The 17400-nt window shown below is 55.6% G+C and overlaps 2 protein-coding genes across 2 annotated transcripts; one reads left to right on the top strand and one right to left on the bottom strand.

Annotated features, from left to right (window-relative positions):
- Positions 1-1669: 1669 nt before the first annotated feature.
- On the bottom strand, positions 1670-11129 carry ZDHHC24 (zDHHC palmitoyltransferase 24; the record flags this gene model as incomplete). Its single annotated transcript, XM_084230134.1, has 3 exons — positions 10747-11129; positions 5253-5530; positions 1670-1959 (listed from the first exon to the last, which is right to left on the bottom strand). Exons 1-3 carry the CDS (start codon positions 11025-11027, stop codon positions 1670-1672), a joined length of 849 nt encoding a protein of 282 aa, XP_084086260.1. The 5' UTR covers positions 11028-11129.
- A 408-nt stretch (positions 11130-11537) lies between these two features.
- ACTN3 (actinin alpha 3) lies at positions 11538-17366 on the top strand (the record flags this gene model as incomplete). The annotated part of the gene is given in 13 exon segments (XM_084252159.1): positions 11538-11757; positions 14014-14181; positions 14338-14421; positions 14424-14456; positions 14798-14884; positions 14964-14984; positions 14987-15050; positions 15515-15532; positions 15534-15591; positions 15673-15754; positions 16701-16786; positions 17089-17181; positions 17328-17366. Coding segments are annotated over 13 exon segments (1053 nt in total).
- Between the last annotated feature and the right edge of the window lie 34 nt (positions 17367-17400).

The following is a 17400-nucleotide window of genomic DNA, read 5'->3' as shown; positions in this document are numbered from 1 at the left end:
GCAAGCCAACACAAACACATGTAATAAAACAACAAAGCAAAGCCGGGGGCCGATCAAGAGCACCACAGTGCTCCTTGCTTCAAGAGGAATTATTTTATTAACATTCTCTCGCATCTCCTCACTATTGAATGAACAACACCAAACAAAGAAAAGCTGTTTCGGAGGTCGAGGGGTCACTCGGGAGGGCAGAGGTCTCCTGACACTCGGTATATAGTTCGGTGCCAGGCACCCAAGTTTGAACTTTACAAAAAGGAACAGCACGTACCCTCTGAAAAACAGAACACACAAAGACCTAGCAGCCCAAACTGCTGAGGGCAGCGCCTGTCAGGAGGGTGGGCTTCTCTGAGGGTTCTTGGGGGGCAAGCTGGCCAGGTCACTGGAAGACCTCTCCGCAACAGCAGCATCTACATAGAAACTTTCCCACTTCACTCTATTTTTGGTCCAGTCCCTCACACTCAGCCTCCCTTGTGCCCCTGAGGCCACAGAGACCAAAAAGCCCTCGCCTCCATGCGAGAGAGAGAGAGAGAGAGAGAGAGAGAGAGAGAGAGAGAGAGAGAGAGAGAGAGGCAGCTGCTGGGCCTGAGGGGTCTGGGGAGAGGGCAGCCTAGCTGCCCCTCATGCAGACTTGGCATCCAGCCCCGCTGCTGGACCAAGCCGGACCTCGCCTTCCGCGGTGCCGGTGGATTCCTGAGCCCTCCGCAGTTCTGGATGGCGCCTCAGCCTGCGCCTCGGGGAACAGCGTCCAATTCCCTACGAGAATGAAGGCTCCTCCACTGCTTCCTCTCACGACAGGCTCTCGGCTCCACCACTACCTCCCCTCCGGCTTCTCCTTGGAAACTGATCCCTGACTTCTTTACTATCATTCTAGACTTTAAGAAGAGACAGAGAGAAACTCCTGCGCTTGCTCCTGCCACGCTAGCTGGAAGGCCTCACACTCTTTTTAAATGAAAAGGCTGAACACCTGACTTCGCCACCTGCCTCACTCGCCTCAGCTGTGCGAGGGGGCCGAGAAAGCACGGCCCTCTGGGTTCCGAGCCTCGCCCCTCCACTCGCGACCTGACTGCTTAACAGCTCGCAGGTTTCTCACCCACACAACTGCCGCCGAGTGCCAGGTTAGCTAGAGACTTGGTGAGACCGCTGTGGCAGAGATGCTACCAACCAGGAAGCAACTGGGAGTGAACTTGGATTCGCCAACCCTGGGTCTCCACAAGCCGCCTTGTCCTGCTGCTGCCCCACCCCCCACCCCACCAGGCAGAGGCAGTGCCCTGACCCCTCGCACCTTCAGCATCTCTGGCTCCCCCGTCTGACAAGCAGAGGAACCCGAGACCGCAGCCCAGGCCGCGGTGGGGGCTAAAACCCTACAGACGTGCAGGGGGTCCAAGAAGTAAGTGGCGTTTTATTAACCCGGCAAAGGGGCAGTAAGATAGCCGAGCAGCCCCTGCCAGACCCAACACTGTACTCGGGGGCCGTGGGCAGCCGCAGGGCCCAAGCCCTGGACACTAGGAGCCCAAACTAGGAGGGACGCAGCTAAGGATGGGGCTGGAGTTGCCAAAAGCCAGCATAAAGTACCAACCTGCCTCCTTCCGGAGGCCAGTGGAGGCAGGCCGGAATGTGTGCTGGCTGCCCCACCCCGCTCCCCCATCCCTGTGCACCCTGCCTCCTCCTGGAGTCAGGAAGCCACCCCATCAGCTGTGGTCTGGAAGGCGATCCCGTCCCCAGGCAGCGGGGAGGCCAAGAAGGGCCAGAGCCAGACGAGAGCCCAGCGGGGTCCCAGGGCTGCCCGCAGGTTGTGGCAGGGACCCAGGTCGTAGGCGTGCTGGCCCCGAGCCCACTCCCACGTGGTCTGGCCCCGCAGCAGCAGCATCCCGTGGAACAGCAGCCCAGCCCCGCACAGCAGGGCACCAGCTACGCAAGTGTCGGTCACGAAGGCCAGCGCAAACTGCGCCAGAGACACTCTGCCTGCAGAGAAAGAACAGAGCAGGTGAGGGAACGGCACAGGCCAGTCCTCCCAACGCCCAGCTCCAGCCACCCTGCACCTTCTCTCCTCCCCCTTGAAGCCGGGACCCCTCTGCTCAGCAAACATGGAGTCGCTTGGCCAGCCCTTGCTAAGCGATGGAACACACCAGAAATACGACTGCCACCCACGCTTCACCAATGCTGGGTGTCTCCAGGGGCTGGACACACAGACGATCTCTGACCTCAGCGACTTAATCACCACTGGGACATGTGTGACGCTGATGGAGTCGTGCTCTGGGCCCTCCTGATCCACAGGAGGGAAGAACTATCTGCTGAACCAATGAGCCACAAGATGCCACAAAACCTTTATGCTCCGTGAAGGAAGCCAGACATGAAAGGTCGCTTACGGTATGTTGCCATTTATAAAATGGCCCCAACAGGCAAATCCGGGTACAGACAATAGATTAGTGGTTGCCAGGGGGTGGGGGACCTCGCAGTAAGGGGCTTGAGTGCTCAACGGGTTTCTTTTTAAGATGATGACCATGTTCTAGAATTAGATAGTGGTGATGTTTGCCTCCCTGGGCATGGACTAAGAGCAGAGATTGTGCACTTGAAAATGGGAAGAATGATGAGCCTCACGTTATGGGAATTTTGCTCCAATAAAAAAGAGCCTATGGGGCCTCCCCGGTGGCGCAGCGGTTGAGCGCTGGGTTGCGAAGCTGCCCGCAGCCTCTGCGGCGCCGGTTCGATCCCCGGCTGCTCCCAGGCCACGGAGGAGGGTCCCACATGGCGCGCAGACCTCTCCTGCCGCCCGCTGCTCCCCTCAGCAGTGTACTTCGGTCCTTCTGCCTGCTCTGCTCCCCGCTCTGGCTCTGGTGAATTCTCTCACCCTCCCGTGCTTCTGACTGTACCCAGTGCATGTATAAACAAAACAAACAAATAAAATAAATAAATAAATAAAAACATGCCTCTATAAAAAAAAAAAAACTAAAAAAAAAAAAAAAAGAGCCTATGGAAGGGGTAGGCGATGCCTTTGCTGATGTATTAAGATGTAACAGAAAGTGACATTGTGGGGGGTCCTGAAGGTTAAGGAGGTGTTTGCCAGGCAGAAAAGGGAGCAAATGTTCTGTTTGAAGGTCCGGAGACAGGACAGAGAGGTGCCTGGAGATGAGTGAGTGGATAGTTCTGGAAACTCAGGAGAGAGAACCCAGGCTGAACAAGCACATTGGGGAGTAGCTGGGACACAGGAGATCCTCTGGCCTACCCGAGTGTGAAAAGGGAAGTGAGAGAGGCGCCTGGACCTGAGCACCAGGAAATCGGGTCCCTAGGGACCAGAAAAAAGGGAAACAGGAAAGGAAGAAAACTGAAAGCACCCCAAAGCTATTGGCAAAGCCAAAGGCAGAACCCCCTTCGAGGATGCCAGCCCTCCCATGAGGCTGAAGGTCCAGGAAGGTAGAAGAGAATCCCAAAGGGCCCTTGGGTTTGGTGGAGACAGAGGTCTGGGGATTGCAGCAGTCCTGGAGGGGGGCAGGAGAGGGGAGGGGGACAAAAGCCATTTGGGGCAGGTGGGGGGGATGGGAGAGTGGGAGGTGAGGAGAAGCAGCCCAGGAGCCCAGACAAGTCCTTGGAGGTGCTCAGCTGCTGACAGGAGAGCAACAGGGCAAGAGGGAAGGAAAGACGTGGGGTGGTTACTCCATGGGGAAAACCCAAATGGGACCAGCAGAGGGCGCCTGGGAGGCTGGCACAGAGGACTGGGTGTGAGGCGGGGAGCAGGGACCAGGGCCCTGGTCAGCAGAAGCTGGCAGCTCAGCAACCTGAGGAAGGACAATTCTGGCTGGACCGTCTGATGTCTTGTTTTCTCTGTGAAGACTTTTCATGAGCAGTGGAGGCTGAAGGACGGGAGAGTAGAAGGATTAAGTCACTAGCGAGAGCAAGCTCATGAGTCTCTGGCAGCTCCCAGCGGCCCAGGGAAGAGTCAGAGAAGCCAGAGGCGCAGCGGAAGGAAGACAGAGCCAAGAAGCTGGAGATGCTGGCAGGAAACAGAGGGAGTGTCAAGTGGACCCGGGCGGTGAGGAGGGATGGGGCTGATGGACAGGTGAACCTAGCAGCTCAAGGAGCAGGTGTCATGGAGGAAAGGAGGAAGAGGGGGCAGGAGAGGAGGCTGGTGGACTGACAAGGTCTGCATGTGAGGGAGGCAAAGGAAGTCAAATGGAGGAGAAAGTCAGGAAGCTGAGCCATCGGGCACCAGCTGGATGGTTTGCCCAGACCCTCAGACCTCATGATCTTGACAGGGTCTGGGGCTGAGAGAGACTGCGTGCTGGAGACCAAGTCTCAGGGACGGGGAAGGGGAGTGGTGGGGGGGGCACTAGAGCGGGGCCAGCAATGATCATAGGGGTTGCGGGTGGAGGTGCAGCTGGAGAGCCTGAGTCTCTGTGGGAGAGACTGATGGGGGAGTCACGGTGTGGAGGCCTGCTGGGGAAGCCAATGTGGGCAGAGGAAGGCTCTGGCAACACCACTGGGCCTCCCAGGGCCTCTGGGGGCTGCAGGAGAGAGTCCTTGGGAACAGGGCTTGGAGAGGAGGGGGCGGGGCAGACTGTTCAGAGAGGCAGGGAGTTTAGCAAATACAGAACAATACGGACAAAGGGGTCCAGGAAGCAGTCAGGGAAGACAAAGAGCCCAGAGCATTTTGGTGGGCAGAAAACAAAGACAGGCCTGTGGGCCTTTTATCTTGGGTGGTGCCCCAGGGAAGAGGAATAAACGGTCATCCAGAACACAGCCCCTCAATCAGCCTCCGAATGCAAGCCTTCCCTCCCAGCTTCCTTGGGTGGGACTCTCACTGGCTCCCCACTGCCCTGTCAAAGAGGCCAGCCTCTCACACCAGCATCAAAGCCCTCTGCTGCCCAGCCCTACCTGACCCGCCGCCCTGGCCTTTACTCTCACAATCCCCCTCAAACTGCCGTTGCTCTCACCGCTCCTCTCTCTTAGAATGCCCCCAGCCCTTAAACCTGCCTCGCCATCCTCCTGCCCCATGCCCAAGAACTCCCACTAGACTCTACCCCCCTGCTAACACCTGCTGGAATCCTTCCCTGATCGTCCCAGCCAAAACTCCAACGTGGAGGTCCTGTATTTTGCCATGCAGGTAAAATACCCGTTGAATACCAGGCTGTTCTCACCCTCCATTGATGACACTGGCACTGGGTCCCCAGGGTAGGGCCAGCAGGACTAGCTAGAAATCTGCTACCAGATGGCCCATTCCAGAGCCTCCTGTCTCCCCGGGGAACGCCTGCGCTCCCCACCTGTGAGCAGCATGAGCCAGGGCAGCAGGAGGAGGGCGGCGGTGTGGAGGGGCGCGTGGGCTCGCAGCAGGGCCGACAGGGCGGGGCCCAGCATCACGGAGACGTGGAGCAGGACGCCGCCAGCGTGGAGCAGCAGGCACAGGAAGGGCCGGTAGTTACGGAAGCCCACGCAGCGGCCCAGCAGGCGGCAGTGGTGGTCCCGGCGCAGGATGCAGACCCGGCAGGCGGAGCAATGCGCGCTGCGCGGAGGCACTTGGCTTTGACACTGGTAGCAGTAACTGCAGGGAGAGAACCCCAGGGTCAGTTCCCCCATCAGTTCTAGGTGCCCTGGTCATGCCCAGGGTTAGCCCAGAATCCCTTCCTGGGCGAGCAGAACAGCCACCGCCCTCACAAGCCCCAGGTTGGTCAAGGGTGCATGCAGGCTGAACCTTTCCCACGTCCTCCTGGGTCGAGCACTGCAGGGAAGGTCCCCCAGCTCTGACACCCCCAGTCCTCAGGCGCTTCTCTGGCCTCTGATTTCCAACATCTTTCTTCCTCCTGGGTCTAAGTCACCAGGAACTCCTTGGAGGGGTTCAACCTTGACTGTACACCAGATTCCAACATTGTCCCCTTTTAGTGTCGCCTCCCCCCAGTGGTCAGAGTGATCCTTCTACAATCTAAAGCGTGTCCCTCCTCTGCTCCAAACCCTCCAATGGCTCTCCATTTCACTTCCCGCAAGAAGCAAAGCACTGGATGTCCTACATAATCTTTACAGGCAAACCTCCCTCCTCCTGGCTCTCACTGCACGCCAGCCACGCTGAGCTTGCTGTTGCGGAATCAGGCCAGGCCACAGCTGCCTCACAGCCTTTGCACTGTTGCCTGTGCCTGGAACACTTTCCCCCCAGGTTCCCGCATGGCTAACTCCACCACCTCCTTCAAGTCTTTGATTTTCAAATGCCAGCCTTGTCAGTGAGGCCGACTTTGCCCATTCCAGACCGCAACGTGCCCCCTTAACCCTGTTCTAATTTGTTTCCATATCACCACCACTCCTAACACTCTAATTGCTTATTTATTATGCCCATAATTTATCATCTGCCTCCTCCCCCACTGAAATCAGTTCCAGGAAGTCAGGGGTCTGCTTTATTGTACCGCCAGTGCCCAGAACAGTGCCTTGCACCTAAGGGGTGAATGAGCGATACCCTTAATTCTGTTATAGGACAGGGAGAGGGGCAGCCCAAACCCCGCAAACCTGCCTATTCTACATGGGTTCTGCCATCCGCCGCATCAATACAAAACATAGGAGACTTTAATGGGAAGGAACTTTAATAAAACTAGGAAACAATACAGGTAAGGCAAAGAGTCTAGTTTCTAAATGAAGCACCCAAAGTTACCCGTCCCCTCGTGGGTAAAAGTCCATCCATATGGGATCGGCCCAGAACAAGGCCCCAAAGCCTGCTACAAGTCTAAAGCATCTTCCAGTGGGGACCCACAGCAAAGGGTCACAAACAACCGGACAAGTCCGGAAGGAAAAGAGCAAAATCAACATCAAGATAAAAGCTGCCATGGTCACCTCCCCACGGGTCTCACCCACATCTGTGTCACCCAGTCCACGACCAAAAGACAAGCGCAGTTTCTTTACGTGTCTCTAGGCTCCACGCGCCTCCTCCAGGTCTCCTGGCTCCATCCTGCTTCCTTCCTCAGTCTCTTCTTCAGCTTCTCCTCTTCCTGCTCAGCTCCACCCTCCCTTGGGTGGGGCAGGGAACCTCCCCCTTTCCTGGGGACCACCCTGTTACAATCCCCCCTTTTAATTTTTATTCCACCATATCTATGGTGGCACAGATCTCATGGTGCAATCTTAGGAGACAGTCTTTTTTCAGGGTTACAATGTGTGTAAGAGAAGCAACAATTAGTCAGCAGCATTGTCCATGAATGTCCAGTATGAGTTTCATTACTTAAAAATAGTCCATTATCCAAGCCAAAAGAAAAGAAAAAAAATTTGGAGCATTGGCTAAAACAAGATAGCAAATATATCAAAATCACAGGGAAAATATGTTAAAATGGTTCAACTTATGCAAAAACGAATTCTCTCAACCTTGATCCCAAACTTTTTTACAGCATAGCAAAAGTTTGCAAATTAAATCTACTTTTAAACCATTTTTCCTATTTTTGCATAAAATCACAGGGTAGAAATAACTAACAGCAATTTGTTTAGCTGGCTTTGTTGAAATATTCCATACAAGATCAGAGCGAACCAGTGGCATCCAGTCGATGTAGGCTTCAGGTATAAAGTTGGTCTCATCAGACTCCACCTGGGCTTTCCTCTTCGCGAGGGTACCAGGTAATTTTCGTTGGCCGGGTTGTCCAGTCCTGCCAATGGAGGCAAGCTTCCTCACCTTCTTTGGAGGTCTCTGGAACCCTACAAACAAGGCAAACAGGTTCTCCTCTTCTTGGTTCAGCTCTTTTTCAACTTTCAGGAAGAACTCCACACAAAGCCACACAATCAAACTCACGTCCAATTTTTTTGTTAAAACAGACAAAATCCCTATGTAAGTTATGCAAAAACAGACTCTGAAATAAGTAGCAAAAATTACTACCACTATTTGTATGCTGTGTTGGTATCAAGGGGAGAGAAAATGTGACAAGGTAGCTTTGCTGGGAAAAAAAATTGCAACCTTTCTGCAGATCCTGGTCACCAAAACAAGAAAACTTTGTGGATTTAGAGCAAAATGCAAAAAAATCATCAGTATTATTATGTCAAGGAAAACTTAGTAAATATGAGGTGTATTTCCAAGTCTATTCAGTCCTTAGTAGAAAAGTTTTTTACTCTCAACAGTTCCATCAATAGTAATCTGTTGAGACCTTTTCTCCCTATATTTCCAGAAACAATTTCTGTAGATGTGAAACAATTGAATTATACAATATTACAAGTGACAATCACCATTGACAATTTACATACATACCCGATACTACTGTTAACATATTGTACATACCAAAGTTTTACCATTTTCCCAAGTGACAATGCTTCCCTTCCAGTTTTACTTCATTAGATAAAAGCCAAATAGAACAAATTCATGTAATGCTTTCCCAGGAGGAAAAGGAGAAACTTCGTGGAGTGTCTCAGGAGCTCTACTGAGGTTCCACAAAATTTCCTTGCATCAGTCAAATGACAGGCCACCAAATTTGTACTTGAATTTAGATTTCTGGGAAGCTTTGCCATAAATATCAGAAAATTAACAGAAACAACAATATTCAATCTCTATGAAGGCACCGGCTTAGTTCAGTTGACAATCAATGTTGACAATCAAACCCTAACCTTTTGTTTTTCTCATAAGTGGAGACTTTTTTTTTTTCCAACGTCTATGGGCACCACGTATACCAATTTTTCAACCTCTCTAGGCCAAGACAGACACAAGGACATACAGACATACAACATATAGACAAAGACAGTTTTTTTTTTTAGTTATGCCACGTGGAATATGTTATGTAACTGCAGTTTTTCTCCATAGGTTCAGAAAAAAAAGTCAAAGTCCAAAAAAAAAATGTGGAGTGTTGCTGGCAGAAAAATTTCCAGTTGTCATCCTGCAAACCTAAGACTTTGGAAATAGGAAGGAAAAGGTTTATTAATCACAAGGGTCACACGACCTTGTTTATCACCTTAGGGTTTTCAGTGTTGAAGTCTTTTTATTAGAAGTCAATCCTGGGGTATTCTGTACAGCAACTGAAAGAATAAAAGTTAACTTTTAAGCAAAAGGAGTCATCTCTTGTTAGCCACCAAGCAGGCACTCCTTGGGTTTCCTGGAATAGAACCTGAAAAAGCAAAATCAAAATATTAGTAATTAACTTTCAATTAAAAGGAGCCATCTCCTTACTTCTGTTAGCCACTCTGGGACAGAAGCTGAAAGAGCAGATTAAACATCTAAGCACAGATTACACCTCCCCCACAGTAGGGAGGGACAACAACAACACAGGTATGAAAACCTGGTACAGTTATATGATGCACCCTAAAGAGTGCTTTCCATAACAGACCTTCCTCACTAGGAAGCAGAAACTTAGAATCTTGTCTTACACCAGCAATTGAACAAATCCAGGATTCAAAACGGCAAACATGCCCAAAACAAATTGTGTAGACAAAATTCACAGCAGCAAATCCTTTCAGACTCAGACAAAATCTTGTTAATTTTTCTGATCCAGACTTTGCAAAAATTCAAGTTATCTCCAAGAATCCATCAAGGCTACCAGCAATTACCAGTTACTGCTTAAGGATACTCTTTCCTTAACACCCAGGCATACATTTGCTAATTTAAACACCACTGCTCCACAATTGGCTTGCAAAATCCATCAGGCAGAGAGCAGGAAGTAGCCAAAGACAAAGCAACATACCACTGAAGAACCATTATTGCCTTTAGAAATGCTAATGAGACAGCAGAGATTACAAAAAGAAAGAAAAAAAAAAAAAGTTCCAAGTGGCCTCAGACGCCATCTTTGATCTGGCCACATGGTCCAATGTACTGCCTAATATTTTGAGTAAAACTGGCGCAGAACCATTTCCACAAATTAAAATCTCTTAGCAAGTCACTACAAACAAATTAGACACAAACAGACAGAATCTTCACAAAGCCCAAGCCAGTTTTTCAACAGCAAATCGACATATGAAACAAACACACTAGAGAAACCAAAAATCACATTTGCACTTATGGTAGCCAGTGCCATAGGGAAGCCCAATTTCCCCATGGGGCTGACTAACCACGGATGGCTGTCCTAAATCTTCGTGGTCGCCAAATCTGTTATAGGACAGGGAGAGGGGCAGCCCAAACCCCGCAAACCTGCCTATTCTACATGGGTTCTGCCATCCGCCGCATCAATACAAAACATAGGAGACTTTAATGGGAAGGAACTTTAATAAAACTAGGAAACAATACAGGTAAGGCAAAGAGTCTAGTTTCTAAATGAAGCACCCAAAGTTACCCGTCCCCTCGTGGGTAAAAGTCCATCCATATGGGATCGGCCCAGAACAAGGCCCCAAAGCCTGCTACAAGTCTAAAGCATCTTCCAGTGGGGACCCACAGCAAAGGGTCACAAACAACCGGACAAGTCCGGAAGGAAAAGAGCAAAATCAACATCAAGATAAAAGCTGCCATGGTCACCTCCCCACGGGTCTCACCCACATCTGTGTCACCCAGTCCACGACCAAAAGACAAGCGCAGTTTCTTTACGTGTCTCTAGGCTCCACGCGCCTCCTCCAGGTCTCCTGGCTCCATCCTGCTTCCTTCCTCAGTCTCTTCTTCAGCTTCTCCTCTTCCTGCTCAGCTCCACCCTCCCTTGGGTGGGGCAGGGAACCTCCCCCTTTCCTGGGGACCACCCTGTTACAATTCTACCATGCCAGGTTCCGAGGAACACCGGCCCGAACGCGCGGACCCTACTGTAATGTGGCACTAACACCTTCAGCGCCCAGGGTCCCTCCCTTCCCTGTTCAAAGCCCCCGCTGCTCCCCGAAAGAGCCGCGAGCCCCACTCACGCCCAGCCCTGGCCCAGCCCGCGGCCGGCCAGCATCACGCCGCGGATGCTGGGGTCAGAGCGCAGGAACAGCCCCACGTTGCCTAGCAGGTTAAGCAGCTGGAAGGCGGCCAGCGCCAGCTGCAAGGCGCGGGCCAGGGGCCCCAGCGGGGGCGGCCCAGGGCCCAGCACCAGCACGTAGGCCAGCTCCAGGCCCACGGCCGCAGCCCAAAGCGTGGTGAGCACGAGAGGCAGCCGCGCGGGCGCCCCCTCGGAGCTCCCCGCCGCCCAGGGCTGCCCCATGGCCCGCACCCTGCGCGGTCGGAGCGCGAGCGCCGCGCCGTTTCCGCATTGGGGCGGGCACAGAGGCAGAAGGACGTCTGCGACGACCAATAGAAGGGGAGCGGCGGGCGCTCGGCCGCGCCGGTCGCCGCCTGCAGATGCAGAGACGTGATTGGACGCACGGCCGAGCGAACGCGACGCCGGGACTCCGGTGGGCGGGGGAGCCCGGGCGGCGACCGAGGCCCCGCCCCCGGCTGGGCCCCGCCCCCGAGGAGGCCCCGCCCTCCCGCCCCGCGCGCCCAGGAGCCGGGTCCGGGCTGCGGGCGGCTGGCCTGAGGGGCGCCCTCCCTTCGCCTCGGGGTTTCCCTGCTCAGCGCATTCCCCTCACCCCACCCCCGGCCGCCCCGGTATTAATGGCCCTGCTCGGCCCATCCCGCGGGCCTGGAGCCCCTCCTCGTGCTCGAGCGTCTCCCCTCATCACCCCAGAAAACGCTCCAAACGGCTCAGCGCCTCGCGGTGCCTCCCGGTGACATGGGCTGGGACTCCCCGCTCCCGGCGGCGCGGCGGCGGGAGGGTCGGGAGGACGCTCAGAGACCCCAGGGGCCGCTGCTCGAGGGCCCGCCCCGCCGTCGGCTCACTCCCGGGCGCGCCCGCGGGGCCTCGGAGCGCCCCTGGGTCTCCCGAGGCCGCAGCTCCCAGCGGCGGAGCCGGGACGCGAGCCCCAGAGTCCCCCAAAACCTGCAGTTCCCCGGTCTCAGGGCCACCTCTTGCTTAGCCCGGCCCCGAGCGCCCGCGCCCCATCCCGGGCCCTCCCCCTCCCCGTGTTGAGAGCGAATCCGACCCCGGGCTGGGCTGGACGCTGCCTGACGCGGCGGGGCGGGGGGGGGGGCGGGGGGGGCGAGCCTGACAGAGGAGGTTCTGCACCCCGAGGGGCCGGGCGGGGCCGCGCGGCGGCGAGGGCGCGGAACGGGAGGAAGACGGGCCCGCGACCCGCCGCTGGACCCGGCCCGGGAGGGGCAGCCGCGGAAAGCGAGCGCTCGCCCGTCCCAGCCGCAAAACCGCGGCCTGCGGAGCCAGAGGTTCTGTCCTCGGCGTCTCCGCAAGTCGGGAGCAAAGCTTGCCCAGACCCAGTCTTTCCCCAGCCCAGGCTCTGCCCATCAGCCGTCAGCTGAAGGACGGAGGGTGGGGAGCCCTCGTGAGGGGCTAAGGATGGTAAAGTTTCTGGGGCCCCCATCCCCCGGGGTTCATTCCCTGGGCCCACTGCCCCACTTCTGCTGGCCATCGCCGCTGGGCAGTGCCCAGGAGATCCAAGTTGGGGGGGGGGGTAGGGAAGAATATGCTCCCCATACCCCCCACTTTCTACTTAAATATTCCCAGACCCTACAGGAGGACATGCAGCCTTGCAACTAGGGGGCCTTGGAAGTGGGGCAGGGAACTACTCCAGACCCCTCCCATCCTCTCTTTCCTGCAGTGTCCCAATCAGGCTTTCCCAATTGTCAAATGAGGAAACTGAGGCCTAGAAAGGCCGGGGGGAGATAGGACCCAAATCATACAGTCAGAAAATAGGAGCCTCAACCTGAGAATCTTTGCCCCTTGCTTGCCCCACCCCAACTTTTGCCCACAATACCCTCCCCAGGGACCTTGAGTAGGCTGAAAAGGCCAAGAGGTCAGCGAGAAGGGGAGCCCTGGTCTCCTTTGCAGTAACCTGACTCTGGCCAGATGGACACTTTATGCTAAGGCAGCACCTGGGGGGAGCAAAAGAGGGGCACATGGGCAGCTGCTGCCCAGACCAGCCTTGTGGGGCACTCAGCTCTCCCCTCCCTGATCTACTTTCACACCCAGACTTTCCCGAAAGGAGGGGGCAGGATACCTGTGTTCCCAAGAAAGAAAATGACCCCCCTGGGGTGAGGAAATTCTGGGGAAAGGCAGGCTGTGGTGGAGGGCTCCGGAGGTTACCATGACATCATTGGACCCCACTCAGCATTTGCCAACAGCCTGCCTCTCAGCACGTATGCCCCCACCCCTCCAGCCTCATCCCAGCAGTGCCCAGATAGCTTACGCCCCACAAACCTAGCCACCGTTTCCCTGGCCCAAGTGGCTGCTGAGGCCTGGACGCCGTCACCTGCCCTGCCCTGCTCTTCCGTCACAGCTGTGGTCAAGGATCAGCCTTCCCCCACCCGCCTTGGAAATCTCCCCAAGAGTCCCCAACTCTAGTGTCTCCCATCACTCTTCAGGCAAACATGACTTTACTTGTGGGGCAAGGGCCTCCTTTAGGGCAAGGGCCACCTCTCCTTCAGGGCTGAGTGAAAGAGCATCCTCCTCCTGCATGCAGGCCCTGCCCAGAGCTGCCTTGCTGCCCACCCAGTCCAGAGCTGACCCAACCCCTCGAGCCAGATGGACTTCCGTCCAGAACAGTACAGATTTTATTTATTTATTTATTTTTAAGGATTTATTTATTTATTTACACAAGCACTGGGTACAGTCAGAAGCGCGGGAGGGCGAGAGAATTCACCAGAGCCAGAGCGGGGAGCAGAGCAGGCAGAAGGACCACAGAGCGGGGAGCAGAGCAGGCAGAAGGACCGAAGTACACTGCTGAGGGGAGCAGCGGGCGGCAGGAGAGGTCTGCGCGCCATGTGGGACCCTTGCCCGGCGGCCGGGGATCGAACCGGCGCTGCAGGCTGCGGCAGCTTCGCAACCCAGCGCCCAACCGCTGCGCCACCGGGGAGGCCCACGGTACAGATTTTAGAGGCAGCCTCACCTTGCCTGGCCTTTGCACCCGAGGGGGGCCCACACTTTGGTGTGTCTGCTGTATCATTTTTGAACTTCTCCTCCAGTGCTTGAGGCCGGCCAAAGCTGGCGTGCTGGTAGCAAGGAGCGTGCACCATTTTTGCTCTTCCAGGAGAACTAAAGCTCAGACAGGGAAAGGGACTGGCCCCAGGTGCACAAGTCAGTGGGTGAGCCGGGGTCCAGCTCTCAGCTTCCAGCTCTCAGCTTTACCCTGACCCAGAATCAGGACCAGGCCCACCTCCTCCAGCCCCAGAGCACTGCCCTCCCCTGCAGACCTTCACTGCCCGGTGCAACTTGCACCGGCTCAAGGCCGGCACCCAGATAGAGAATATCGAGGACGACTTCCGCAACGGCCTCAAACTCATGTTACTCCTGGTGGTCATTTCAGGTGAGGAGTGCATATCAGTGCCCTGGGACCCCAAAGAACTGAGGGACCCCAGAGAACTAGGGGAATATGGCAGCAGAGTGCTTCTAAGGGGACATAGTGAAGAAGGGGGAAGTCTGAGGACATCTCCTACTGCCTCTCATGACCTTTGACACCCAGGTGAGTGGCTGCCCAGGCCAGACAAAGGCAAGATGCACTTACACAAAATTGCCAACGTCAACAAGGCCCTGAACTTCATCGTCAGCAAGGAGTGAAGCTGGTGTCCATTGGTGCCAAAGGTGAGGCGGTGGCAGGAGGTAATGTGGGGAGTGCATGGGGGCCATTCTTGACCTCTGCATGTCACCTTTGTAGCCTTGGTTTCCTCATCTCAAAACATGAGGGTAACCATCCATACCTCACAGGAGGGGCTGTAGGAAGCAGGTGTATTCGGGGTGCTGGCACGTTACCTGGCCCCTGGAAGTTGTCATGAATCATCTAAGCTACCACAGTTGTTCATTAAGCACCTACTGGGTTCCAGACCTGCGGTGGGAACAAGGGCCAGAGGGTGGAGCAGGGGAAAGGCTGACGAGGCCCCAAGTGCAGGGTTTGGCTGCGTGGAACCATCTCGCCTGCTCTGCAGAGATCGTGGACGGGAACCTGAAGATGACCCTGGACATGATCTGGACCATCATCCTCCACTTCACCATCCAGTACACCACTGTGGAGAGTGAGTGCTTGGGTAGCAGGTAGGGTGTGAAGTCTTCCTCAGACCCCCACAATTCACGTGGCCCCCCAACCCCACCCAGAAACCTCGGCAAAGGAGGGCTTCCCCTGTGGTGCCAGCGGAAGACAGCTCCCTACTGCAATGCCGATGTGCAGAACTTCCACACCAGGTCTGCCTGGGCAGTGCGCACACACAGGCCTCAGCCAGCTGCCGGCCCGTCACGGGCCCCAGGGGAGCAGAAGTCATGGGACGCTTCTGCAACTGGAGTGAAAAGAGGAGCGTTCACAGCTGATGTCGATATTGAATCCAGGAGATTTAGAAAGAATCTTGGAGAAGGGAGCCTTTGAGCCAGGGCTGGCCGGGCATGCTGGCCTGAGGGATCCTTGTGAGCAAAGACCTAGAGGCTAGAAATACCCAGAAGTCAGTGTGGCCGGAGCACAGATGTGTACAGGGCAGGGATGAGCTGGGAGGAGCATCCACACCTGGCAAGGAAGGGTCTCAAATGCCAAGCTGAGGAATTTGGACTTTCCTTCCGTTTGCAGAAGGGGCTACCCTGATGGGGTGCTCCAGGGACGAGGGTAGGACAGGGCATCGACTTGAGCCTGGGCAGACCCACCCCTCCCCTCCGCTCAGGTGGAAGGACGGCCTGGCCCTCTGCTCTTATCCACCGACACCAACCTGACCTCTTTGACTACACCAAACTACGCAAGGTCGGTCTCCACCGCCCCAGCCCCAACTCCCCAACTCTGCCCTCAGCTGACCTTCTCCCTGGCTCCCCCATACCCATCTAGGATGAGCCCATCGGCAACCTGGACACTGCCTTCGAAGTGGCAGAGAAATACCTGGACATCCCCAAGATGTTGGATGCAGAAGGTAGGATCAAGCCCCGCCCTGCAGGACCCCACTTACTCATGGTCGTCGGGTCCACTGTCCACTCCTTTGCTCTGCTCTTCCCTCCACCTGGAATGGTCTGCCCCTCCCCGCACTGCCTGGTGAGAGCCCTTCCTGGCACAGGCTCCCTTCTCCTGGAGCCCTCTCCAACCAGTGCAACAGCCTCCCCCAGGTGGCTGGGGTAGGAGGGACCTCCCTTGGGGAGCACGTTGGCTCCCCAAGACTGGGAGCTCCTCGGGGGCACATCCTGCCTCTGGTCCCTGAGCCCAAGCCAGTTGATGGCAGCAGCAAACATTTTCTGAGCCTCTACTGTGTGACATGCCCTGAATATGTGGGCACCGAGGGATGAGAAATTTTCTGGTCCCCAGAGTTCATGGACCTGGGGAAAAGACAAACAGACAGAGTGACGAGTGGTTACCAGGCAGGGTGTACTGTTCTACTCACCTACGGCGAGGGGGGTGCTGCTGGGCCCGGGGGTGATCAGAGAGGCTTCAGGAAAGAGGAAGTCGCTGGATTTGAGGAGCTAGTGGGCATGGCTTCCTGGCTTCACCCCTTCCCCTTCTGAGGGAGCCCTTTGCTGGGTGGGGGCATGAGCCCATTCTCCACCCCTAGCTTTATTTTTTTTTTTTTAGATTTATTTATTTATGCATACAAGAGCTGGGGTACAGGCTAGAGGTGTGGGGGGTGAGAGGATTCACCAGAGACAGAGTGGGGAACAGAACAGGCAGACTGATTGAAAAATACACTGCTGAGGGGAGCAGCAGGGAGACAGGAGAGGTCTGCTGCGCCATGTGGGTTGCTCCCTGGCTGGGGATCGAACTGCAGTGGCTGTGGGCAGCTTCACAGTGCTGTGCTTAACCCCTTGTGCCTCCAGGGAGGCCCTCCACCCCTAGCTTTCACCAATAAATGCCTCGCTACTATCCCCTAGACATCAGGAACACCCCAAAGCCTGATGAAAAGGCCATCATGACCTGCATCTCCTGCTTCTACCATGCCTTCGCCAGGGCTGAGCAGGTAAGGGGCCAAGACAGCTGCTGCCTAGGCAGGGATCATGGACCTGGGGCCCCAACCTCAGAGGCACCCCAACATTTGGAGCTGCCAGGCCCCACACAGGTGAGAATACTGCTGTCCCAGAGGCGCACGCTGAGTCTTTGGAGAGCTCAGAAGCAGGGTGGCCTCTGGAACCCTGGAAAATGTGCTCCCTCATCCGTTCCCCTCTTTGCACCAGGTTATAAAGGTTTTACAGACAGAGGCTGGGTCAGGGGGTGTCCGTGAGTTTGTTTTAGTCCAGCCTGTCTGCCCATGCCCCACCCCAGGCAGAGACAGCTGCCAACAGGATCTGCAAGGTCCTGGCGGTGAACCAGGAAGACGAGAAGCTGATGGAAGAGTATGAGAAGCTGGCCAGCCAGGTGAGGCTAGTGCTGAGGTTGGCTGCCCTACCCCACCCATGCTTTCCCAACCTAGGTAGACCCCAGCTTTGGACCTGCAAAGCCACCCCCTCCTCAGAATAGCCTCGGCCTCCCCCAGAACCCGCCATCTTTTCGCCCATCTCCAGCCCCTCTGCTTGGCCAGGCTCCTGATCATTCATCACTGATTCACTCGTCATTCATTCACTTGACTGGCTCATG

The sequence above is a fragment of the Talpa europaea genome (genome assembly GCF_964194135.1).
Source record: "Talpa europaea genome assembly, chromosome: 1".
Classification (NCBI taxonomy): Eukaryota; Metazoa; Chordata; class Mammalia; order Eulipotyphla; family Talpidae; genus Talpa; species Talpa europaea.
The sequence above is the reverse complement of the archived record's forward strand: the minus strand, read 5'-3'. Positions and strand labels throughout refer to the sequence as shown.